Source organism: Mesoplodon mirus, assembly GCF_964341445.2.
Source record: "Mesoplodon mirus genome assembly, chromosome: 1".
Classification (NCBI taxonomy): domain Eukaryota; kingdom Metazoa; phylum Chordata; class Mammalia; order Artiodactyla; family Ziphiidae; genus Mesoplodon; species Mesoplodon mirus.
Genome location: NC_138976.1, coordinates 8,361,765 through 8,387,012, shown reverse-complemented (window position 1 = coordinate 8,387,012; position 25,248 = coordinate 8,361,765). Strand labels below are relative to the sequence as shown.

Sequence of the window (25,248 nt, the reverse complement as noted above, 5' to 3'; positions counted from 1 at the left end):
GTGGAGATCATTTTGAAATGTATAGAAATTTAGAATCATTATGTTGGGCACCAGAAACTAACACAGTTTTAAAGTCAATTATACTTCAAAAACAAACTCATGGAAAAAGAGACCAGATTCATGGTTACCAGAGGCAGGGGGTGGGGGGAGGGGGAAGTGGAGGAAGGTGGTCAGAAGGTAAAAACTTCCCACTGTAAGACAAATAAGTACAAGGGGGGTAATGTACAACACAAGAAATATAATAACACTGCTGTATGTTATATATGGAAGTTAAGAGTTCTCATCACAAGGAAAAAAATTGTTTTCTTTTTCTTTTATTTTGTATTTATATGAGGTGATGAATATTCACTAAACTACTGTGGTGATCATTTTATGATGTATGTAAAGTCAAATCATTGTACACCTTAAATTTATACAATGCTGTATGTCAATTATATCTCAATAAAACTGGAAGGAAGAAAAAAAGGATGCTGTTCTAGGTCCTGGGGATACAGTAATGAACAACAAGAAAAAAGTGTCTTTTCTTGTGGAGATTGCTTTCTAGTTGCAGGACAACAGAAATAGGCTAGTAAGTCTATGAGTCCTGAAGATAACAGTAAAGTAGTGTAAGGAGGCAGAGGATCATGGATCAGGGAGGTAGGGGATCTCTTTTAGAAGGGTATCTCAGAAGCCCTCTCAGAAAAGATTACCTTTGAGGGGAGATCCAGATGAAAGACGGGACTGAGTGATGAGGGTCTCTGGGGAAAGGGTCTCCGGGCAGAAGGGGAGCGGCCAGCGAGGGCCCAGTGGCCCGGCTCAAGGCACAGCCAAGAGACTGGGCGGCTACAGCCGAGGGGACAGACGGGGTCAGTGTATGGGGACCAGGTTCTCTTGGGCCCTGAAGGCCATTGCAAGGACGTTGGCTTTGACACTGAGCAAAAGGGGGAGCCATGGGAAGGTCTGAAGCAGAGAAGTGGCAGGTTTTAAAAAGGCCATGCTGGCTACTAGACAGAGGAGAGAGTAGGGGGCCAAGAGTGGAATAAGGAGTCCAGCTAAGAGGCTGATGCAGGGCCCTGGCAGGAGACGAGGTCAGCTTTGGTTCTGGGCAGGTGGAAAGGTGTGGTGGACAAAGCTGCCCCTTTGCCTGAGTCAGTAGGATTTGCTGCTGGGCTGAGCGTGGAGCTTGTGAGAGAAGCCTCCTGGAGCATCAGGGCCCTTCCCGATCTTACCATTCTAGCTTTTTTTTTTTTTTTCCTGCGGTACGCGGGCCTCTCACTGTTGTGGCCTCTCCCGTTGCGGAGCACAGGCTCCGGACGCGCAGGATCAGCGGCCACGGCTCACAGGCCCAGCCGCTCCGCGGCATGTGGGATCTTCCCGGACCGGGGCACGAACCCGTGTCCCCTGCATCGGCAGGCGGACTCTCAACCACTGCGCCACCAGGGAAGCCCCCATTCTAGCTTTTTTAAAAGCTATGGTACAGGGACTTCCCTGGTGGTCCAGTGGTTAAGACCCTGTGCTCCCAATGGAGGGGGCCCGGGTTCGATTCCCAGTCAGGGAACTAGATGCCACATGCCACAACTAAAGATCCCGCATGCCCCAATGAAGATCCCGCGTGCCACAACTAAGACCCGGAGCAGCCAAATAAGTAAAACATATTAAGAAAAATAAAATAAAAACTATGGTACATTAAGGTGTCAAATATGTCAACCATTGGCCACTAAGGCGGAGTAGGCCCATAAGTGAGCTGAGAAGTTATTTTTGCCTAGAGTTAAAGCTGCCTGAATTATGTGTTTCAGTTTCTGCTAATATGCAATTCCAGGGGACAGAACAGCAAAACAGTTAAAGCACGTTACAATCTTGCTTTAAATAGGTGTTAGTCTTCTCATACTGTGCTTAGCCATCTTAATAGTATTTATGCCGAGCATGTGCATTTACATGGAGTATAAGCTCTGAAGTCAGGTTTCTTGAGTTCAAATCGTGGCTCTGCCACATAGAAACTATGTGACCGTAGGCAAGTCATGTGACCTTTGAGCCTCAGTCTCCTCACCTAACAGGCTTACCTACTCTATTAGGTTGTTATGAGGATTCAGTGAGAACGTGCCTGGAGCTGTTAACATTAGCTGTTGTTATTATTATTATTATTAAATGACAGGACGGGACCAGGCAGTCTGAGGGCTGACACAGGCCTCACTGTTGAATTGCTTTTGTAAAATTGTTTCCTGGCCTCTCCCCTCTGCAGTGGTCAGAGGGCTGAGCCTCGAGGACAGGCTGTAGGAGAAGTCTGGCACCGTCCTTCCCGTCCTTTCCCACCCCTGCCTCCCCTGCAAGCACAGGGCTCTGCAGGGGCCTGGCGGGGGGACTCTTCTGCACGGGGGCGGGCAGTGGGGGGTTGATACGAAGGTGGCTGCTCTGTCCTCACCCCTTTCTCCTCCATCATTGTCCACCACACAGGAGATCTGTCTGTCCGACTCTCCCTCGGTGATGACCTTGGTAGATGGGCCATCGGAAGAGAGTGACAACATCATCTGCGTGGCTTACCGGCACCAATTTGACGTGGTGAACGAGAGCACGGGGGAGGCCTTCAGGCTGCACCATGTGGAGGCCAACAGGGTCAGTTGACAGTTATGGGGGCAAGTGGGAACCTAGAAGGCTAGGAGTTGTGTCTTCTAACTTTGTCATGCCGTGATGAGGATTTCTTTAAAACTGTGTATTATTTATCGTATCAGTATCATGTGATGTACTATTTAGGCTGCACCACCTGAAGCTGCCATCTTTGTAGGTCCAAATGGTTCAGTATAATATAACTGCCCATTGCCCTGTTCAGCTTTTCTAGGCCTCCCCCTGCCATTCCATCCTTCCCAGTAAAAGAGGAATGAAGAGTCAAAAAGCTAAATGTAGGGCTTCCCTGGTGGCGCAGTGGTTAAGAGTCCGCCTGCCGATGCAGGGGACGTGGGTTCGTGCCCCAGTCCGGGAAGATCCCACATGCCGCAGAGCGGCTGGGCCCGTGAGCTATGGCCGCTGAGCCTGCGTGTCCGGAGCCTGTGCTCCGCCAACGGGAGAGGCCACAACAATGAGAGGCCCGCATACCACAAAAAAAAAAAAAAAAAAAAAAGCTAAATGTAAATAACTGAGTGAATGAGAACATTTGTTTGGTAATTCATACTGGAAGGGCCTTTGGAGAGTAAGTTTGCTCTCAGAGGCCCTGCAGACCCACAGCATGGGGCCTGGGTGGCAGGGGAGGGTACAGCCCATGTCTCCATCCCCTTAGAGGCTGTTAGGAAAAGAAGAAGGGATGAAACACCATTAGGAGAGAGAGAAAAAGCAGATCAGCACTGGGGGTTCGTACCTCCTGGCCTGAGCTGCACAGAGAACAACCATGTCCTGGATTTGGACAAAATCCAGGGCCCACCCAAAACTGCACTGAAGCACGAAAGAGGACCTCATGGGTTCCGAGCATCAGCACCCGGGAGTGCCTGTCACTGAGCTGCTCCACACAGACAAGCAGGTCACAGAGCTCTTCAGCCCACTTATCGCCGTGAAGCAGGTCAAGGCCTGATAACACTTGAGCCACTTGAGGTCTGCATGGTGCAGGGCCAGCACTCTGGCTTAGGTTCAAGGACACAGCAGAACAAGGACGTTGTCTCCAGGGAGAATGTTGTTCCTGATGAGAGTTTCCAAACCCACAGGCTTCCCCCAGTCCTGTTCAGATGTGTCAAAGAGACTGAGGGATTTAATTATGCTTTTTAAGAAATTAAAAAATACAATTTATATTTAGACAAGCCCTACATAAATATGCACTAAAGTTGCAAATTACTGTATGAAGAAGACTTAACACCTAATGAAAGCAAGATTTTAAAAAATAGAAAAGTCAGAAAAAGCAGCATCTAGATATAGTTAGGAGGTCTCCTTATCTTCAGTTGTTGTCGATTATAGCTTAGTCTGTCCATTCACGTATATATACTGGTGGCACCCAAACTAGCCTGCAATTGGGGTCATCGAGGAGCTTCAAATGCTACTGATGCCCGTGTCCCACCCACAGAGATTTCATCGGCCTTGGGTGTGGCGTGGGCTTTAGAATTTTCAGATGATCCCCAGGTGATGTGGGAAAGTTTGGGAACCACTGGTACACACTGCTTCTCAACTCTGGCTATAATTGCCTAGAAAGCTTTAAACAGATCAGTGCTCTGATACACCCAGATCAGTTAAACGAGAATTCCCGGGTGTATGCTATGGGAATCAGTTGGTCTTGAGTCTCCCCCAGGTGATGCTAATATAGACCTAGGAGAAGGAATCTATCCTGAAACTCTCCCTAACTTAAAGCCAGGACTCCCATCCATCCCAGCAGCCGGGAACCTATCATCTCTTCCAGCCGCTGACTTCTGAGGAGGAAGGGTCCAGTCTGGCCTTTGAAAGTTCTTGCCCCTTCTTGCTTTTCAAAACTCTGTACAACCAGCCAAAAGGGACAGAAAGAGGCTGGCCTAGCAGGTCTTTGTTGAATCAATCCTTCCCTGGCAACTAGTCTCTTAAGATTCATGAAGGCCCAGGAAAAAATGAGTTAAAGTTTTCTTTGATGACTTCTGTGTTTGTTTTTCTGAAAACTGTGAGAAACAGTCCTAAATTTTTCTGTCCTTTCTTCGATATGCTTTTTAAAGCAAAGATACAATACTTTTCTCTAAGAGAAAATGTTTAAAAACATATTTTTGTTGTTAGGCGTGTCCCCTGGATCCGAGTGGGTCAGTGTGCATAGGCCCTCCTAGGACACCAACCTTTTTGGCACCAGGGACCAGTTTCCTGGAAGACAATTTTTCCACGGATGGGGGCTGGGGGGAAGGATTGTTCAGGCAGCAATGCAAGCAGTGGGGAGCAGCAGATGAAGCTTCACATGCTCACCCTCCGCTCACCTCCTGCGGTGCTGCCCAGCTCCTAACAGGCCTCGGACAGGGGGTTGGGGACCCCTGTCCTAGTAAATCAGCAGCTGCTGTGTTTGCTGAGCAGGCAGAGGTACTGAGACAGTGGCTTGTCTTTGTGAGGAGTTTCCAGTTGGGAAGAAAGGCCCTAGAGAAATGAGGAGAGTAATGAGCATGCTTTCTAATAGCTGGTCAGAAGTGGCCTGCGGGAACAGGGTTACTTCCCACCAAGACATTCCTGCAGGACAAGCCCTGAGTGCAGTGAAGCAGGAGAGAGGCTGACCCTCCTTGAGTCCTGGAGATTTAGTGCCTCAAGTTGCCCTCACTGCCTGCCTGCTCCGTGTGCGGCCATCCGGGCTGGCCTGGTTTCCTGCCCCCGTTCCTCCTCTCTTCTCATCCAAGACCCCTTGATTCCCACTGTAGGCTTCAAACCCACCTTAGGGTCTAAGACAATCCTAGCTTGAGAGAGGAGCTGTTTAAGAAGCACCAGAGCAGCCTTCTGAAAGTCAATGTCAAGTTCGTTTTACCAACAGGCCGACTGTGACCTATACTGCCCCAGCTCCAACAGCCAGCACTGGCCTCCTTCCCAAAACAGAGGACTCCTCTGGAGGGAACTGCAGACCTGGTAACAGGATCTGGGTCTCTGGCTTATTTGCTGGGCCCAACCTGACTGTCTGCCCAGACCCCAGCCGGGCTCCATTGACAGCTCACCCCGGAATCATGTGGGGAGGCTGGACACTGACCTCACAGTGGTGACCTCTTTCACTTGTTACAAGTCTGTGTTTTGAAGTTTCACAACCACCACATATGACTTTTATTATTTTTAAATGCCAATAAAATGAACTATTTTTAATCAAGGAAAAAATAAAAAGCCAGTGCCTATGTCCTACCCTAGACCTACTATATCTAGATGTCTAGGAGCGAGAACCCAGAATACGTATCTTTTTTTTTTTTTTTTGCGGTACGCGGGCCTCTCACCGTTGTGGCCTCTCCCGTTGTGGAGCACAGGCTTCGGACGCACAGGCTCAGCGGCCATAGCTCACGGGCCCAGCCGCTCCGCGGCATGTGGGATCTTCCCGGACCAGGGCACGAACCCGCGTCCCCTGCATCGGCAAGCGGACTCTCAACCACTGCGCCACCAGGGAAGCCCCAGAATACGTATCTTTTAAAAGCTCCCTAGTTAATTCTCAGGTCCTCGCCTGGTCAAGAAACTGCTGCAGGAACGACTCCTGCCAGTGCCCATGCCCCGCCCCCCTGTCCTGGGAGCCGACATCTGTATCAACATCTGTATGTATATGGAACATGCACACATGAACCCGGCCTCACCGAGCTAAGTGTTAACAAAGTCTGACGAAATGCAATGGGGGACCTGAGGAAGGAGTGGTTGAGTCCATGCTGTGGTCTCTGTCCCTGAATTTCGGCCTTGTAGCCTTGACAGGAATGTGCTGTTCACTTCCCCCATTTCTGCAGAAAAGGAAACTGAGGCTCAGAAAGGAGGAGCCACATTAACCCCAAACCACACAGCTAGTAAGTAGCAGGGGCAGGACGTGAACCCAGGCTGCCTGCTCCCACGGCCATGCCCTTAAACCCAGCCTGTGGCATCCACAGCCTCGTCACAGAGCGTGATGGGGACAGCAGGTCCAGGCTGCAAAGCTGGCAGCACTTGGCCACTCCCCTCAGGAAGTGCACAGCCTGGCAGAGCAGACAGCCACACCCTCTAGGGCTCGAAGCCTCTAGCTGAGATGTGTCATCTAACTGACAAGTACGGGGACACCTGAGAAGGAAGTGACTCTTAAGTCAAAGTGCTGGGGAGGGGGGGGTTCCCTCCAGGGCCGAGGGGGCTCAAGTGCTGTTCCCTCCCGTGATATACCCCACTGGTGCTGGTTCCATAGCTAAATAGTGCCACCAGCTGACATGATAGAGCATTTACCAAGTACCAGGCCCTGCATGAGCTCACGGAATCCTCAGCCCCTACAGGACTGGATGTTCTAGTATCTCCCATTTTACAAATGAAGACACTGAGGTTCCGAGAGGTTAAACCACTGACCTAGGTACCCACTCCTCTCAAGTGGCAGAGCTGGGATTTCACTGACCCAGTCGTGCGTTCGGGAAGTACGTACTCTGCTCCTGCCACTCGACAGGCCCTGATCCCGGTGCTGAGGATGTCACGTGAGCGGGTCGGCACGGCCTCTGCTTCATGGAGCTGAGATCCAGTGGGGCGTAGAGTGCCAGCAAACAAACAAGCAAGCAAGCGAACATCGGGCAGCAGTGCACGTCATGCAGATCATTAAAAACGAGGGCTATGACCTACAGCAGCAGAGGAAATATTGGGGATTTGACCCCCAGGTCTCTCTGATCCCAGAATCAGCACCCTTGACCTCTGGGCCTCGCTGTCTCCCACCCCCACAGAGCCCCACAACTCTTGGTTCTGGCATTGGCCCCATTATACCATGCTTTACGTGCCTGTATGCTTTTCTGACTTTTTCTTAAGGGGTGAGACGCTGCCCTTTCATTTCTGCGTGCTTGATGGCACCTAGTACAATGCCAGGTAATACTGGGTGGGAGATGGGCCGGGGTTCCATTGCGGCGACTTGCCAGACACAAGGCAGAGGCCCTGGCTGAGGGTGGCCAGCGGGGCTTCAGCACAGTCGTGAGACCATTTAGAGGAGAAGGCTGCATTTGGGAGAGAGCAGTGAGGAGGAGGGCCTGGGGTGCGGAGGGGCCCCAGTGCAGTGCTGGGCAGCTCGGAGACTGGAAGGGGCTGGAGAGAGCTGGGCCAGAGGGAGGACACGTGCCCCTGCTGGAGAGGTCAGGCCTAGCCTGGGGCGCAGCAGGGGGTGAGATACAGAAGAGGATGCTGCTGGACTTGGGTGAGAAGGGGAGCCCCCAAGGCCTTGGGGCTAGCTCTGCTAACAGCAAGGAGGAGGCTTAGAAGGCAACTAGTCATGTGCGACATAAAGATAGTAGCCTCCATGGAGTGCTGATTATGTATCAGGCCCTGTGCAAAAACGTGTGCCTTGTTTCATGGAATTCTCATGATGATCCAGCAGAGTCAGGATTACCGTTATAGCGGTTCACAGGTGAAGACCTGGGGCCAGAAGTTAAGCCATTTGTGACAAGCCACAGAGGCAGCGAGTGGTACAGGCAGGATTGCAGCTCGGGGCTGTCTGACCAGTGTCGTGCTCCCTTCTGTTCCCCTACGCTGCCTCCTGCATTCCTGGGTATGGAACCTGTTGCGTTTGCGAGAAAAGACTTAGGAATATGGGCTGGAGCTCTGAGGAGAATGTGTGCCTGAGGTTGTAGATCTAGAGATTTTGAGCAGAGTAAAATCTGAAGCTATAAAGGTGGGGATTTTTCTAAATGAGAGAAGAGCCAAGAAATGGAAGAATAATCTGAAGTGGGAGAGAGGGCAGGAGGGAGGAGACGTCCCATTTCAGGGCTGCGGATCTCTGGATGGAGAGATGAGCCATGGCCAAAGGCCTCCAGGCTGGGGAGAAGGAAGCCTTCATGGTGCTCAGAGAGGGCAGTGTCCCTGGTGGTGCAGGAGGACAGACTACAAGGGCTGAGAAGACAAGTGAGGCGATGAAAGAAGCAGGAGATTTTTACAGGGTCAGAGTTTTGAAGCTCAAGAGGGGCCAAGGACACTATCAGGTTGAGAAAGGTCTTCTCAAAAGCAGAAACGGAGGCCGGAGAAGAAGAGCTCGCCCAGGCCACAGAGCTAGGGCTTTCGACACTCTCTGCATCGTGTCATGCCGCCTCCCTGGAAGTGAAGGAGAGAGAAGAGAAGTACAGACATGGTGATCCTGAGATTCAGAGACTGTGTTTGAAGCAGAAGTTTGTGGCCGAAGTGCAGGGGTGTTAACCTTGGAAAAGAACCGGGGACCCGGTTCAGATCTTGGCTGGAGCACCCTTCTACCTGAGGCACTAGAGCGACTGCACCTCTCTGAGCCTCACTTTCCTCATCTGTAAAATGGGAGCAATGCCACGTACTTTAGGGGTTGATGTGAGAGTGAAACAAATAACCCATGTGAAAAGCTTTGTGGACTGAGCCCACTGTATAAATAAGAGGCCTGTCAATAGAGAGTGGAGATGTCTGCCTACAGAGCTTCTCAAAGCGTGGGAAAAGAGGGTGAGAAAGTCCCCGTGGACTGCAGTCGTGGACACCCATGTGGCATTGTGGGTGCTGGTGAGGTGGGAACGCCCCCCAGTGCCTGAGTTTACAGAAAGCTGTAACTTGAGAAAGTCTTTTCCTAGTGTCAGTGTCCAGCCTGCCCACTACCATTGCCCATTCTCATTGCAGGTTAATTTCGTTGCAGCTATTGATGTGTACGAAGACGGGGAAGCCGGTCTGCTCCTGTGTTACAACTGTAAGTAAAGGATGTGTTTTGATCTCTATTTGCTAAAATCAACTGTTTCTTTTTTTTTTTTCTGGACAATTTAAAGGGACTTAGCTTTAGATTTACCTGATGTATCGTTCCTGGGTCCTTAATTCCACTCCAGGGCGTATCTAAAAATTGCCTTCCTGCCTGGATCTCCCAATACGCCAGACCTCCTGGTAAGATGGTGCAGGGGCTGCCTGGGGGTGTCTCCAGGACGTGGGAGTGATAGCAGTGGCTTCCATCTAGGGAGCCCTTACTGTGTGCCACGCGCTGTGCTTCACCCACCTCAGTCACCGTTCCGTTGACTTTTTCTGTTACTATCTGTCATCTGGAGGGAGATAAGGCTTCTGAGGCCTGGAGCGGTGAACGGACTTTCTCAAGATTGTGCAGCTACAAATGGCAGAGCCCAGGTTCACATTTGGGGCCCTCTTGACTCCAGTGCCCCAAATTTTAACCACAGTTACTCTTCCCCTTTTTGTTATTTCTCGGGTATTAATGAAATCAGCCTCAACCTGGCGTACCCAGCCTTAGCTGGGTTAGTTTGGGTCAGGTGGCAGATGGGTTTCAGGCAGACCAAAGATATCAAATAGGGTCTTTAAAGATTTTCAGCATTTCAAAAGCTAATGTGATACTACAGTAAAAAGGATCTTTTTAAGGCAAAGGTAGTAAGATATTTTCCTGGATAAGCCTGCCCAGTCTAACTAAAACAATAAAATATATTTTTTTCAGCCTAGAATTGTATTGATTTAGAGTGGTGATGCTGGTTATATCACATGGGGCAGATATTTTGATTAATTAATCTTTGATTAGTAAGTATGATAATTTTCAGTAGAGAAATTTGTTTGATAAACATCCTCTTTCAAAATTCGAGATTTATGGGGAATCAGGAGAAGGTAGTCACAAGGAAAGAACTTCACCAGTAAATCACTCTTTTAGGATATTTTATCCACAGATCTATCTAAACCCTTCTCAGATTTGAAGCTAATTTTTATCATATGTCCGCTCCTTTCTAAAATATAACTTCCAGAAACCCAGAGTTTTCTATAGAGAAATTTATATCTCAGATAAGTTAAAAACTTTTCTACATGCAGAAAGGGACTTTTCTTCAGAGAAATTTGTTTTAAAATTAGAACCTATACACTGTTCCCCACCAGCTGGATGGGGAAAGTCAAAGGAGGGAAGTCATAGATTCTGAGCTGCTTCCCAGGCAGTGACTTTCTTAGAATCCTGCCCCCGCACCAGCCCCCGTTCAGGCGGCTCTTTTTAACCACAAGGGACGGCCCTCTCTGTGCCAGGCCTGTGTTGGGCTCTCGAGACACAACAGTGAAAGGCCCTGCCAGGGACACAGTGAGCTCATGCTTCAGGGAACAGCAGGCATGGGCACCAGTTCATGGGTGTGAACAGGCTGCACAGCTCTGGGGTTCGAGAAACAGCTTTGCTTCCTTTTCTGAATCAGTTCAGTCTAATTTGGAGGCCCCTCCCCTCAGGTGCAGAGACCACCAGCACTGGTTATTGGAAGGGAGCGCCCTCTGCTTCCCTAGGGCTTATCCATTGGAAAGCGCGGGGGCGCCGGCAGGGGGCGCCTATGGACTGCAGTCCGGTCGCCTCCTCCAGGCCCGTGTGACCCGCTCTGAGGCAGGCGGAGGCCGGGTCTGGCCTCCCAGGCACAACACAGCCACGCGACCCGTCCAGGAGGCTCTGTGCTCAGGGGCCAGGGTCTCCTCCAGCCCAGCCCATCCCCTCAAAGACCCCAGCAGGTTGCTCTCCCCTAGTGGGAGCTGAGGTGGGACAGGGGAGAGGAGAGGGGATGTGTGTAAGGGACCTGGGCCTTTAGAAACACAAGGCGCTGTGTCCTTCCTGAGTCGATCATTCACTCAGCAAATCTTTACCCAGCACTTCCGATATCTAGGGGTTTCAGCAGTGAATATAAGCACAAGTCCAGCCATCAGGTGGAGTTTACATTTTAAAGAGAGCAGGTAGACCGTTAACAAGATAAATAAGAAACACATGCAGTTTGTTAAATGGTGCTGAGTGCTGAGGGGAAATGAAGGGGGAAGAGGGGCCAGAAGAGGGGCCGGACTGGGCAGGAGTGGGGTGTGCAGGTCACCGGTCACCAGTTACAGGGGGTGAGGAAGGCAGGCCTCGCTGGGAGAGGGGCAAGGACCGAAGACCCAAACGGAGTCCAGGTATCAGGACTGAGTGTTGAACATGAAGGTATCAGGGTGAGTGTTTCAGGCAGGGACGAGGGCAGGTATAAAGACCTTGAGGAGGAACATTCCAGTACGGTCAAGGTGACCCGAAGATGACCCGTGATGACCCCAAGATGACTCACAACAGAGCGAGGGTGCAAGTGGATAAAAATGACATCGGCAAAGAGGACCAGACTCCAGCAGGGCCTGGTAGGTGAAAGGTCTTTGCATTGCACCCTGGTGAGCAACTGGAGGCTTTTGAGCAGAGGGGCGACAGGGTCTGTAAGAGGAAAGCGCCTCCACCCCCGCCATGGTGTGGAAGCGGGAAGGGCGGGGACTGCACTCATCTGACGAGCACGCCAGGGGCCTGGACCAGGACCGCCGCAGGGGAGGCGCTGAGCGGTGGTCAGGTCCTAGACGTTCTTTGCACGTGAGAACCAAGATAACGTGCCAGTGAATAAAGTGTGGCTGTGAGGGGAAGAGAAAAGGAGGACTGCAGTCTGGGGACATGAGCAGCTGGGAGAACAGAGAATGCCATTTACTGAGATGAGGGAGGCTTTTAGAAGAGCGAGTTTGGGGAGAAAGATCAAGGGTTCAGTTATGACCCATCAGCACCTCTGAGATATCCCAGTGCAGACAGTGAGCGATCACCTGGTTCAAGTGCGGGCTCCGGAGAGGGCTCCCTGGGGGTCATTAGCAGGCAAGTGACCTTTAGGGTCCTGAGACTAAAGAGATCACCCACCGGGAAGCAGGGAGAGACAGGAGGAACCAGCAAAGTAGACTGAGGAGTGGCTGGAGAGACAGGAGAAAGTGGGGTGAGGCCCTGAGAGGCAGTGTTGAAGGGAGTAGTGACCCGCTGTGCCGTTTGCCTCTGGCAGATCGGGTCTGAGATGGCGCTTGGGTTCACAAGGCCACTAGGAAACTTGACAAGAGCAGGTGTCTCTGGGGAAGACGTGGGGACAAAAGCCTGATTGCACAGGTCAGGAGAGATTGGGAAAGAGGAAGCAGAGCCAGGGAGTCCAGACAAGTCTTTCAAAGAATTTTGCTTCAAGGGGAAAAGAATAAGGAAGGGTGTAACAGCTAGAGGAGGAAGAGAGGCCAAGGGTTTTGTTTTCTAAAAGGTGGAATAAACAGCACGTGTAAGGCTGTCGGGAAAGATCCGATGGAGAAGGGGAAACTGCGGTGCAGGACAGAGGGGAGAAGTCCCTGAGGGGGCGAAAGCCACGGGCCAGAGTGGAGAGGGAGTGAGCTGCACCCCACAGCATCCAGAGTCGTGGGCAGGACACAGCAGCTGGGGGAGCCGCTGCTGGGACATCTGGGTGTCCTTCCTGAGCGCTCATTTTCTCAGGGAGCGAGGTCTTTAGCTGAGAATGAGGATGCTTTTTGTCCCCTAGTGAGTCCACTGTAGCAAAAACAGAACTGGCTCTGGTGAGTCTTTCTGTCCCAATAACTCACTCTGTTAGAAAAACAGTGATGAGACAGTATAAGTTAACTGCTTGACAAGGCACAGTGGTCACATCACAGGAGACCCGAAGCTTCAGGTGGGCCAGCGGTGGTCATCCCCAGCCTAGCCCCACATCGCAGGGGGCAGCAGCAGCAGTTCTGGCTCCATGACCTCTGCCCTCTCACAGAGGGGCCACAGCTGTCGATTCTCACACTAGGAATGGCAAGAGACTGCTTCATGGGCGTGACGTTTCTTATTAGGGTGATGAAAATGTTATAAAATCAGATTGTGATGTTGTACACCTCTATAAACATACTACAGTTCATTGACTTGAATGCTTAAAATAGATGAATTTTATGGTATATAAATTACATCTCAGTAACGCTGTTTTTAAAAATAAGATTGTATGGCTAAAACGTGATGGACTTCTGGGATAAAAGGGGCCTTTGTTTCTACGTGACCTTTCTCACTCAAAGAGGGTCTGAACCACCTGGACTTGTGTTTAGAGCTCGGAGCAAGCCAGGAACTGGGCAACTGAATTAACCTGGCCTTAATCTAATGCTGGCTTAGATTCACCAAGGTGATACAGGCATATGGCTTCAAATGTTCATAATAAAATGTTGGGGGAGTGGTGTACAAGCTCCCATCACACATGTCCTGCTGAGTGAGGCTCAGAGTGTGATCCCCTTATAGGAGGCCTTCCTCCATCCAGGGGCTGCCTTCAGGTGCCCCTTCTTCCCTGCAATCAAGCCAACCTGGTTCTCTCCCAAGTAGAACTTGAGAGGCTGTGGACAAGCTACTTCACTGCTCTTTGCCTCAATTTTCTCATCTGTAAAATGAGTGTAATAATAGCATCTACTTCATACGTTTGTACAGATTAAACAGAAGAATGTTTTAAAGCTCGGTGCCTGGCTGATAGTAAATTCTCCAAAAATGGCAGCTATGATGACTTGTAGCAGAAATATTACTCTGGCTCAGACTGCCTCCTGCGCCTGAGAATCTGGCGTCATGGCAATATTCGTCCCGGCTTTCATAAAGAACGAGCAGATAGGATGCTATTCTTTTTGTTTGTTTGTTTGTTTGTTTGTTTTTGCGGTACGCGGGCCTCTCACTGTTGTGGCCTCTCCCGTTGCGGAGCACAGGCTCCGGACGTGCAGGCTCAGCGGCCATGGCTCACGGGCCCAGCCGCTCCGCGGCATGTGGGACCTTCCCAAACCGGGGCACGAACCCGTGTCCCCTGCATCGGCAGGCGGACTCTCAACCACTGCGCCACCAGGGAAGCCCTAGGATGCTATTCTTGTGGCCTGTTTCTCATTTATCTAATTACGGTTACCTGAGTGTTGTGTCTAACAAAAATGGGTCGCTGTTGTTTTGTTGCAGACAGTTGCATCTATAAAAAGGTTTGCCCGTTTAATGGTGGCTCTTTTTTGGTTCAACCCTCTGCGTCAGATTTCCAGTTCTGTTGGAACCAGGCTCCCTGTGCAATTGGTAAGGAAACCCTTTATCATATGTTCTTTCCCGCTCAATAGACATATCTGAACTGTTCCATCCTACGTAAGCAAACTCACTGGCTTACCGCTAAATTGCTATGAATTCTGTGAGTATAATGAGTACTCAAAGCCGCCTTCTTCTTGAATTGTTTTTCATTTTGTTCCCCTTTGGGGACTGTTGTCTTCCGCTGTTCCTCCCAGGTCTTCTCAGTGCCTGAGCATGTGAGCATTTGAGAGCAATTAAATATCAGTTTCAGTAGATCTTGTACAAGATCTCCAGCCTTGAAACGCTGACAGACCTGGGGGAGGAGCACAGTGCACCTGGAGTCCTTTTTATACATTTTGAAGCTTGAAAGTCTAGAATTACAGAAACTCAGGTACTTTGCCTGCCACTGAAAACTCAGGACGTGAGTGGTGGTGCTTCGTTTCTGTGATTCAAGATCCACAGCTGGGCATCTGCCTGGGGAGAGTCAGATCAGAGCCAAGAATCTTAGCACTGTTTTCCTCAAAGTAGAAGGCTTTGTTGATAGGTAAACATGATGGAGTTTTGAGAGGAGAGCAGAGGAATGGATCCAGACATTCGGAGGATGGGGTCGGCTCTGATGCAGATTAGTTATGGTAAAAAAGGGAGGGAAGGGTTGGAAACGGCTCTCAGGTCTGAGCCACGGCACTGCACCGGGGCCCCACTTGAGAGGTCAAGGCTAGAGGCGTGGGTGTGGTAGGAAGAGTCAAGGTGAAGCCAAGAGAACGGATATGTCGCCAAGGAGAGAGGGCAGAGGGGGTGGGCCAGCATGAAGGAGAGAGTGCGAAGTGGCCGGTAAAAAAGACAAAGGTGGGCTCACAGGGCCACTGGGGCAGCTATGGCACCTGGAAGTCATCAAAAAGATCTCAAGAAGAGGGGCCAACGTTTAACAAATAACTCAGCAAACCCACTGAACCCGAGGGACACTGTGAGGGGCAGTCCCTGACCAGACACACAGACAGGAGGAGCATAGGGGAGGGTGACCCAGAGACAAGGAATGAAGAAGGAGTAAAGGCTAGGTTCCCGGGTGGAAGGCATATGCGAAGGCCATGTCAACCTGCAGTCTGGACCACAGGGGGAAGGTCTCCAGGACCTGGGTGGGTGGTGTGCCTCCGGAAGATCGGGTACAGGACTGCAGCAGGAGAAGAGCACAGGGAGAAGCTGGGACAGTGCACACGTCACTGGGCAGAAGCTTGGCTAAGGCAGGCTTTCCTGGAACTGGGGGACATGCACCCGTGAAGGAAGAAGAGAAGCAGCCAGAGGAAGGGGAGAGATGGGAGTTGCCGGAGAAGCAAGGGGGATGTGAGAGGGTCCTGGCAGCTCCACAGCCGCAGGCACAGGCTGGGAGCGGACACCCCATTGCCTTGCAGTCTGTGCATTCCCCTACCTGCTGGCCTTCACCACCGACTCCATGGAGATCCGCCTGGTGGTGAACGGGAACCTGGTCCACACGGCCGTCGTGCCTCAGCTACAGCTCGTGGCCTCCAGGGTAAGTAGAACTGGGGTTTTATTTCTGTCTGAGGGGCTTTGGGCACCCCCAGCATGATGAGGTTTCAGGCGGGCGCAGACATGTTCACGGTGAGGCTGACAGTGCCAACACCTCATGAGTGTTGAGATGAGAAAGCTGAAAACAGGCTCATGGGTTGGGTTTTCCTGTGCGAGTCCCCTTGGGCTTCAAAACGCCCCTCCTTAGTGTTAAGAGTCGTCGGTGCTGGTGGCAGTTGGGGAGCGCCCAGCTGAAAAGAGAAATCCCCCATCAAAGCCTGGGTCACTACTGCCCTGAAGAAGAGGCCAAGTCTAGAAAAGTAAGAGCTTGCAATGTTCCTTTCTTCCTTTGCCGCTGTCTGTCCTCAATTTGAATTTGTGTCCCACAAACTATGGCTGACAGGCTAATTCATGTCTGGTAACAGAATGTGAGCAAAACCGAAGGATGCAGGAATGATGATCTTCCAAGCTGTCTTCTACTCCTGGTGCATAATCCAGCAGGTCTTGTGCTAGTCCCCTCCCCCAAGTCAGCCCCACACCCTCTCCCTGGCTCTGCCAGGCCAGGCTGGTGCCCTGCTGCACGCCTGGGGCACTTTTCCATCCTGACCTGCATCACATTTGGTGGTGGGTGACTGCGTACTTTCCCCACTGCCCTGACAGTTCTGTGAGGGCAGAGACTGAGCATCTTATCCACTCACGTAGCGCCAGTGGGGTGCTGGTAAGTGTGTAACCACCACCAGCCCTCTGGAAAATGGGTGTGTGTACGTATACACACACATATATGGACATCAGTTGATTACAAATTTTACTGATTATAAAATGTAAATAGCTTACAACTTACAAATAATAAAATATACAATGCTTTTATCTTAAAGTCCATTTAGCCAACTGGCTCTCACAAAATGCTTTTGTTAATTTTGGCTGAATTCCTTTCTCCGTAGCCAAACTAATGCTGCAGTTCAACTACAATTTTATGGTTGGAATTATATCTCCATCCGTTCTTCTTTTTCCAAGTTTGTTGTCATTAAATCTGATATGTGGGGCTTCCCTGGTGGCGCAGTGGTTAAGAATCTGCCTGCCAATGCAGGGGACATGGGTTCGAGCCCTGGCCCGGGAAGATCCCACATGCCACAGAGCAATTAAGCCTGTGTGCCACAACTATTGAGCCTGCACTCTAGAGCCCGCGAGCCACAACTACTGAGCCCACGTGCCACAACTACTGAAGCTCGTGCACCTAGAGTCCTGCTCCGCAACAAGAGAAGCCACCGCAATGAGAAGCCTGCGCACCACAACGAAGAGTAGCCCCCGCTCACTGCAACTAGAGAAAAGCCTGCGCACAGCAACGAAGACCCAACACAGCCAAAAATAAATAAATAAATTTATTTTAAAAATCTGTTATGTGATCTATTAAACTATTTTTCACCCTCGTACAAATTATTAAACCAAAACTTCTCTCAATTTTAGCATTAGATTCAACACACTTTTAATTTTAATCTTCATTATTAACATTTTCTTCATCACTATAAGTCTAGACAATCAACAAAACAACATATCAAGCTCTGATTTGTAGCATTTGCCGATTTCCATGGTGTAAACAGTCCCACCATGACTGATCTCAAGCTTCCCACGTGACACGATAGAACACAGTGTTAGGAGCCGCTATCACACAGCATTGCCCCACCCGCCCAAGACAGTGTTCATGTAAATTACCTCAAGAGCTTGGAGAATACTCAAGGTAGTAAAATAATTAGGAATGGTTGAATTTTGATATTTAGTTCCTTTGTTTTTTAATATAATTTAAGTTTAATAATGGCTGTGTTTAGCAGCCAGCTTGCAAAATCCCTGGAATTCAGCATCCCTGAGTCCACATACCACCGCCGTTACCCCAAAGCCAGCGCATCGAGGGTGTGCTTGAGTATTTGCTGAATCACGAGAACCCATTTCCCCACCTGTGACATGGTCTGACTGAATCCCAAACCCTCTCCAGTTCTAACCTCCAGGTGCCCGAGATCCGTGTCGGGGGAAGTGTGTTGTGTCTGTGTTTGCAGCAGGTGTGTGGGAAATTGACTCTTTTCTATTGTGCATCAGCAAACAGATAAGTGGGTGAGGTGAACGCTCAGGAGACGTCTGAGTGCAGAGCTGGAAGCCGCTTCCCCGGCTCGTTCCTGCACCACAGGCCCCAAGGTGGGGGGCAGTTGGGGGCCCTGCAGTGATGACAGAAGGGCCGGTGGGTGCAGGGCCTGTAACAGCAGGTGGCTCAGTAACGCCTTCTCTTTCTCTCTAGTCGGATATATACTTCACAGCAACCGCATCTGTGAACGAGGTCTCATCCGGAGGCAGCTCCAAGGGGGCCAGTGCCCACAATTCTCCTCAGACACCCCCGGGCAGAGACACTCCAGTGTTTCCTTCTTCCCTGGGGGAAGGTGAAGTCCAATTTTTACTGTCTCATGATAGATAGTTTTGATCCGTTCTGATTTCTCTAGTTCATTGTCAAATACTGACATGTGACTACTGCCGAAGGAACTCACTATTTGAAGCCATAAAAAAACTTGCATTGTGGTTGCATTCTTAAGAAACCTTGTGATAATGCCCCCCCCAAAAAAATCCCATTATGAAAACAGTTGTTGCAATGGGGAGAAGGGAGTTGAGGGCTAGAGAGATTCCAACTTGCCCCAGCAAGTTATCTTTCCTTCAGGGATGTTAACAGTATAGTAGGTTTTTATAGCGTAAAGGACATAGTCATAAAACCCACACATTACTCAGCACCCAGCTTTCACTCTGCCTGGCTTCGCCCTTGAACCCCGCCCGCAGGCCTTTGTTGTGGTTACTGCCTCGTGCTTTTCCTAACTTCTCACCACATAAGTCGTCACTATGGCTCGTTGTCATGAGAGCCTGGAGCTCCCGAGCAGGACAGCTGTGCTTTTCTTGTCGACTCCTTCCTCCTGTGCACACGTAACCAGGAGTGGGTGCGTTTTTCCCCATTTACCCATGAACACGATGCCCTTAGAAAACAGAGCCGTCGGGCGCCCTCACTTTATTGCCCCTAATGAGACTTGGGAGGTCAGCCTGCAACATAAACTCTTCCTTCATGCTAACTATGTTGAGGAACCAGGAATTATCCTCTTGTGAATAACATGAGCTCTTCTTAAAGTTCTGATGTTCTTTTCGAACTCTTATTTCAGGTGAGATTCAGTCCAAAAATCTATACAAGATTCCACTCAGAAACCTGGTGGGCAGAAGCATCGAGCGGCCTCTGAAATCACCCTTAGTCTCCAAGGTCATCACCCCGCCCACCTCCATCGGCATCGGCATCGCGGCCATTCCTGTCACTCACTCCTTGTCCCTTTCCCGCATGGAGATCAAAGAGATAGCAAGCAGGACCCGCAGGGAGCTGCTAGGTAATGGCTCTCGATTCTTGTGTTTGCACTGTTTGTAAAGATACCCGCTGGGGCTTCCCTGGTGGTGCACTGTTTAAGCGTCCGCCTGCCGATGCAGGGGACACGGGAAGATCCTACATGCCGCGGAGCGGCTGGGCCCATGAGCCATGGCCACTGAGCCTGCGCGTCCAGAGCCTGTGCTCCGCAACGGGAGAGGCCACAACAGTGAGAAGCCCGCGTACCGCAAAAAAAAAAAAAGATACCCGCTGGTTTTATCTGTGGATATTAACTGTCCTCAAAAACAATGAGCCCTTTCATAGGGATTTATAAAGAAATTATAGTGCACCTACACTGAGGAATACTATACCTCATTTACCCAAAGACAATGATGTGTCAATCTGTATTTATTGATGTGGAAAGTGCCCAAACCATGTTCGGGGGGAAAGGGCAGTTTGTAAAACAGTAGGTTTAGTCTGATATGACTTTTTAAAACATAAGTATCTATATATGTCTAATTTCCTAGGAAAGTGTCCAGAAGGGTTTATATCCTGCAGTCCTCAGATAACATTTTACATTCGTATATCCAAAATTTTAATTTACTTGGGTTTTTTTTTCCCACATGCTTTGTTTGTTTTCTTGCATGTCTGTGGTACAGTTCAGTTATCCGTCTCAAAGCCCCTGGACTGTGGGGCAGTTCTATGGGGATGGTAGAGATGTAAGATCTTTGCTGTGCCCTCCTCTCTCAATTTACAGGTGGGAGACCAGACCAGAGAAGCAAAAAGCACCATGATGATTGTGAAAATGCTAGACTGTTATAAAGATTTTTGTTCAGAACTGTGAAAACAAAATGAGGAAAAATGGAAATGTTATGTCAAACCAGTAAGAACTGGTTTGAAAACTTGAACTGGCATCTGCATGGCATAAAACTGCAAGGACAGCTGGCCTTGGCACATGCCTGTCCTGCAGTAATGTTTCCTGACCAACTGGAGAAGGGGATTCGGACCACCTGACAGGGCAGGCCTTGACATTGGCAAAGTCAGTTGGTTTTAGAAGTTGGTGGCTTCCGGGGCACTTTTAAAACATATGCATTGCTATTTTTAACCCACTATACCCTTAGAAAGCTTGATCTGCCAACTATTGTATAAACCACTGTGCTTTTCAGAAATTGAATCTCTGAGTTGGAGAATTACAGTTTCCAGTGGTAGGACTGTAGATTTTCTCTCCTTCATTAAACTCCTCTCTTTTTTTCCCAATACATATATTCATTCTAATCAGAAGGAAAAAAGACCTTCTACCAACAAGACAACAAGAAAACCAATTATTTAAAAATACAGACTTTATCGTCATTCCTCCTGCCTCGATCCCAATAATGCACCAATACCCAACCAAGAGGAAAAGGGCATTTTCTGTCTCAGTGGCAGCCCTGTGGTAATGACCCTCTGACCTGTGATTCTCCCCTGCAATCCAGGCCTCTCCGATGAAGGTGGACCCAGGGCAGAAGGAGCACCAAAGCCCAAGTCAAAAGCCCGGAAGCGGGTGGAAGAAAACCAAGGAGGCCCTAAACCAGGAACAGTGAGGTCAACTAGCAGCGAAAGGTAAAGAGGGACGCAGCCCCCAGCAGCCCCTTCTCTGGGTGGTGGCCCCTGAAGTCACAGGACAGCCACAGGGCCCTTTCTGCTGACTGATGACGCCATGTGCCAGCCCCTTCGGCCAGCAACAGCAGAGGGTTAGCAGCCAGCTCCCCGCTGAGGATCTCCATAGAACACTGCCTGCCAGGGAGGGGCCCAGACAAATGGGTGACCTCACTAGCAATCCAACAAATGCACATTAAAGTACACTGAGACTTTTTTTGCTCACCAGATTGACAGGGATTTTGTAAAACAAGAATGTTCAGTAAGAGTGACAGGTGCTCTTCAGTACTTGTGGTGGGCGTAGAAACAGTACAGCCTTTCTGGATGGCCGTTCAGTATCACATGTCCATGAATATTTGTTGAATCCCACTGATTTGTCCCCTGAGGTTCTCTGTGTCCCTCAATAACATCTTGCCTGCTCCTGTGTGGAGGGCAAGGGGGCACAGTCCAGGCTCCACTAAGTCATTCAACACACATTCTTGGAGCACCTGGCACTGAGCTGGGGATATGGAGATGAACTTCAGGGGTTCACAGGCTGGTGGGAAAGGCCAACAAAGACATTCTAGGAATTACAGCATTCCAGGGTGGCAGGTGGTACAGAAGAATGAGGGATGCCATCACACCACACCTGGGGCGGGGGGGGCGTCCCAAACATCAGGAAAGGCTGAGCCCAGTCTCATAAATCAAGCAAGCATTAGCCTGGCCCAGAGAGAGGCAGTACTCACTCACGCTTTAATCCAATGCACTTTCATTGAGCCCCTACTGTGTGACCAGGCCCCTGCCCTCATGGACTTTACATTCTAGTGTGGAGAAACAGATAATAAACCTGTGAACATGGGGCTTCCCTGGTGGCGCAGTGGTTGAGAGTCCGCCTGCCGATGCAGGGGACACAGGTTCGTGCCCCGGTCCGGGAAGATCCCACAGGCCGCGGAGCGGCTGGGCCTGTGAGCCATGGCTGCTGAGCCTGCGCATCCAGAGCCTGTGCTCCGCAACAGGAGAGGCCACAACAGTGAGAGGCCCGCGTACCGCAAAATAAATAAATAAATAAATAAATAAACCTGTGAACAAATAAGCAAATGCTATCATTTCCATTAGTGACAAGCACTGCAAGGAAATCTATAAGAAGGTAGTGATGGGGGTGGGGCAGATAGAAGGTCTATTTGAGGTGGGGGCTGGGAGTCAAGGAAGGCTTCTTGGAGGAAGTGGCATTGAGCTGAGCTTTGAATGAGAAGGAGCTGGGGGAACAGCCCCGCTGACAGCAGGAATAGCAGGGGTAAAGGCCCTGAAGAGAGAGAGAGAGAGAGAGGGAAGAGAGTGGGTCAGCTTGAGCACAGACAAGGATGCAAGGTCAAGAGCGGCCAGAGGCTGGGCCAGGGCTTTTACAGGCTCCATGAGTACTTGTTGAATGAATGAACTCCCTGAATTTGGTCAAATTGGTTTTGCAAGTATCAAGAGAGTGAGCGTCCTGAATGCAGGAGAAAATAGAGAGGGCGGGGGTGGGCTGGGAGGAGGCTGGAGGGGTCAGCAGGGCCAGGGCCTGTGGCCCGGCGTTTCAGCCTTGTCTTCAGGCCGTGGGGAGCCAGGGGAGGGTTTTAGACAGAGTGACATTATCCCGACATTATCCCGATTTTCCTCACAAACACCTGTGTGTCACCGCTGGGCTTTAAAACCCATAACCACCCATGAGATCGGGGCTGTCTGCCTGCAGAACACCAGCTCTGCTGGGGTGGGGTCACTCCTGCACTTCCCCACCTCTCCCCCATAATAGCAGGGGCGGGGGAGAAGGGCTCCCGAGTTTAGGGGAACAGGAAACAGAGCAGCCAGCTCAGCAGTGCCCCAGGATCCGTTCCCAGTGCCTTTTCTCCTCTAGGATCACGTCGAGCTCCTTGGAAAGTCCTTCCACTTCCGAAGCCAATCCCGAGGGGCGTTACCAGTCGACAAGCTCCGACCCGGACCCTGTGGCTGAGCGAGAAGGCAGCCCTGTCTGGGGCAGCAGCCCCTTTCAGCTTACAGCTTCCTCGGACGAAGACATTATTGACTTGAAGTAAACAGAGTCCCAGTCGAGTTTGCCATCTTTAATTTTCTTATGGAGGTTTATACTCTTTAAGCAGTTCCGACATCAGTTCTCAACAAAATGTGGCTTTTAGCCTGTCCGTGGTCTGTTGGACCAAACCTTCTGCACCCTCGGCCAGTTTGGGTCACTCTCCAATGTCCGGTGCCATCTTAACCTTTGTTTCTTTCTGTTCAGGAACCATCAGTACCCTTGTAATTAAAGGTGGTAGATTTCATTGAGGTTTTAGACTGAAACTTTGAATAAATCAAAAATGTTCCTTCTTAGTTACTGCAACCTTCTCTTATATTTTATATACTTAGATGGAAAAGTTATTTTTTCATTACAGTTTTGTTTGTGTTTTGTGTTTCTTTTATAAAGAAAAGCCATTGCTTTGAAAATTTATTATAAATAAGTTTTCTTTCTGCACCTTTGGCCCCTGTTGCTGTTTCAGTTCACTGTGATTGGAACCAGCTGCGTTTCTGCCTACAGACTTGAGAAAAGCTGAATTTTTAGATCTTCGAACCTCCTGCTTCTTTCTCTTTGTGTCTCACAAAAAATAATAAGGTATAGGAGCCTGTTAAAGAGTCTTAAGATTTTTTTGGGGGGGTTATTGTTATTGTGAAATCGTATAACCAAGAAACAGTTACTCTCCATCATCAAAATTATCATTCTCAAATCCCCTCCTCTTGTTCCAGTCTGCTTTGCTCTCTCACATGAACCAAATGATTATCCTTCTTCTTATCATGTATCTGCCTTCCGTTGCTCCCTCCTTAAAGTGAGAAGAAAATGTAAGTCTGGCCAGGTGAGAATGAAACAGCGAGATGTCAGCCTCTAGCCAGGGGAAATCAAAGGAGGGAAACCTAGTTTCACTGATATTGTAACAATTTTAAGCAGTGTGAAGAAGATATTACTTTTGGCTTTAGTCTGATGGATTCCATTTTATTCTGTCTCGTCTTGCCTATATTACCCATCAAAAGAAACTTGAGATCATTTCCCCTGTTAAAGTGGCTCTGAGGAGTTCTTCTGCAGGTCTTCTCACTAAGTGCAGAGGCCTGCGCTTAACATGACCTTGATCTGATAGATTTCACAGAAGTTCTGGACCCTACCTCCTCTGGACCTTGCACACTGTGGGGAGAGCTCCCCTCTCTGCCTGTGGCACAGACGGTCCAACATGAAGCATCCGAGCTGAAGGCTGCCTGGTCCCCTTCAGCAGAAGGCAAGAGATGAGAGTATTAACGACAGAGCTTTTTAGGTGTGCCCAGGAGTCTCCCCACAGTCTTTGTAGCATTCAGCATTCCCGTTCTTCTTCTGTGTTTTGTTATGCCCTTTTTGTATAAAGGGGGAAAACACCCGATCAACTACATACTGTATCTCAACCTCACCTAAAGTTTTGTGAATTAGATTCTATTATTCTTGCTTTTCAAGTAAGGAAACTGAGGCTCAGAAAGGGGCAGTGATTTGAACCTGTGAGTTCTCTGACCCCAGAGCTGTGCTCTCTCCCCTGTCCACCATATAGAGCCAGGCTGAGTGCCTTGTATCGGTTGAATCTGGCTGGTGTTTTTCGTGTTAAAATACTCTGTAAGCTTCATGAGCTTGTATGTGTGTTTTTCCTGTCATTTTTTTTTTTTTCTGAAGTTTCTTACTTCTCAGCCTGGAATAGAAAAACCAAGGGCTATCTAGACCATTCTTTCAAAGAGATTGGCAGCAAGTGGCACCCCCTGATTTGACAAGAGTCACAGATCTGAGGAGTGGATGTAGAAACGGCAAGAGGTGGGCCCTACTAAACAGACTGATGGTGCTTAGCTTATAAAGGGGGAGCAGGAGGCTGATCTGGCAGCAGTGTCTGCTTACAAAGGCCAAGAAGTGAACACTGCACACTCATGGGGAGGGAGATGACCAGCAAGAGGGCAGGAGCACGTCTGTAGGGATCCATGGCTCAGAGGGCTGGCTGGCCTTAGCTGGGCTCGCTGGATCACTCAGTTTACAGAAGCCTCTCTGCATATCCCTCAGGCTGAATTGCAGAGTAAACCGTCTAAATGCAGCGTTTGCCCTTGAAGTCTGAGGCATCCCTCCTCTCTGCAAACACCAAGTACCCACTGTCTGGAGCAGGAAATCATGTCCATCGCGGGAGGGAGAGAAGTAAACAGGTGATCACAAGCAATGATAAGTGCTAAACATTTATGACTGGAGCACAGATGCTGAGGAAGCACAGAGGGGCGGTTGCCTAAGTCTTGAAAGACAGTACTATCAGGTGACTGCACTAATCATACAGACTAGCATTTGAGTACCTGG

The 25,248-nt window shown here is 49.7% G+C and overlaps 1 protein-coding gene across 1 annotated transcript in view; it reads left to right on the top strand.

Annotated features, from left to right (window-relative positions):
* The window catches only part of GARNL3 (GTPase activating Rap/RanGAP domain like 3), a 154,317-nt gene extending 130,976 nt beyond the window's left edge, over positions 1-23,341 (top strand). The window contains exons 23-30 of the mRNA XM_082622306.1: positions 2,431-2,589; positions 9,187-9,253; positions 14,279-14,386; positions 15,781-15,899; positions 18,180-18,318; positions 19,078-19,293; positions 20,741-20,867; positions 22,774-23,341. Of these exons, the coding sequence (XP_082478432.1) occupies positions 2,431-2,589; positions 9,187-9,253; positions 14,279-14,386; positions 15,781-15,899; positions 18,180-18,318; positions 19,078-19,293; positions 20,741-20,867; positions 22,774-22,951 (1,113 nt within the window). The 3' untranslated portion in view covers positions 22,952-23,341. The remainder of the gene's footprint in view (positions 1-2,430; positions 2,590-9,186; positions 9,254-14,278; positions 14,387-15,780; positions 15,900-18,179; positions 18,319-19,077; positions 19,294-20,740; positions 20,868-22,773) is intronic.
* The last annotated feature ends 1,907 nt before the right edge of the window (positions 23,342-25,248 follow it).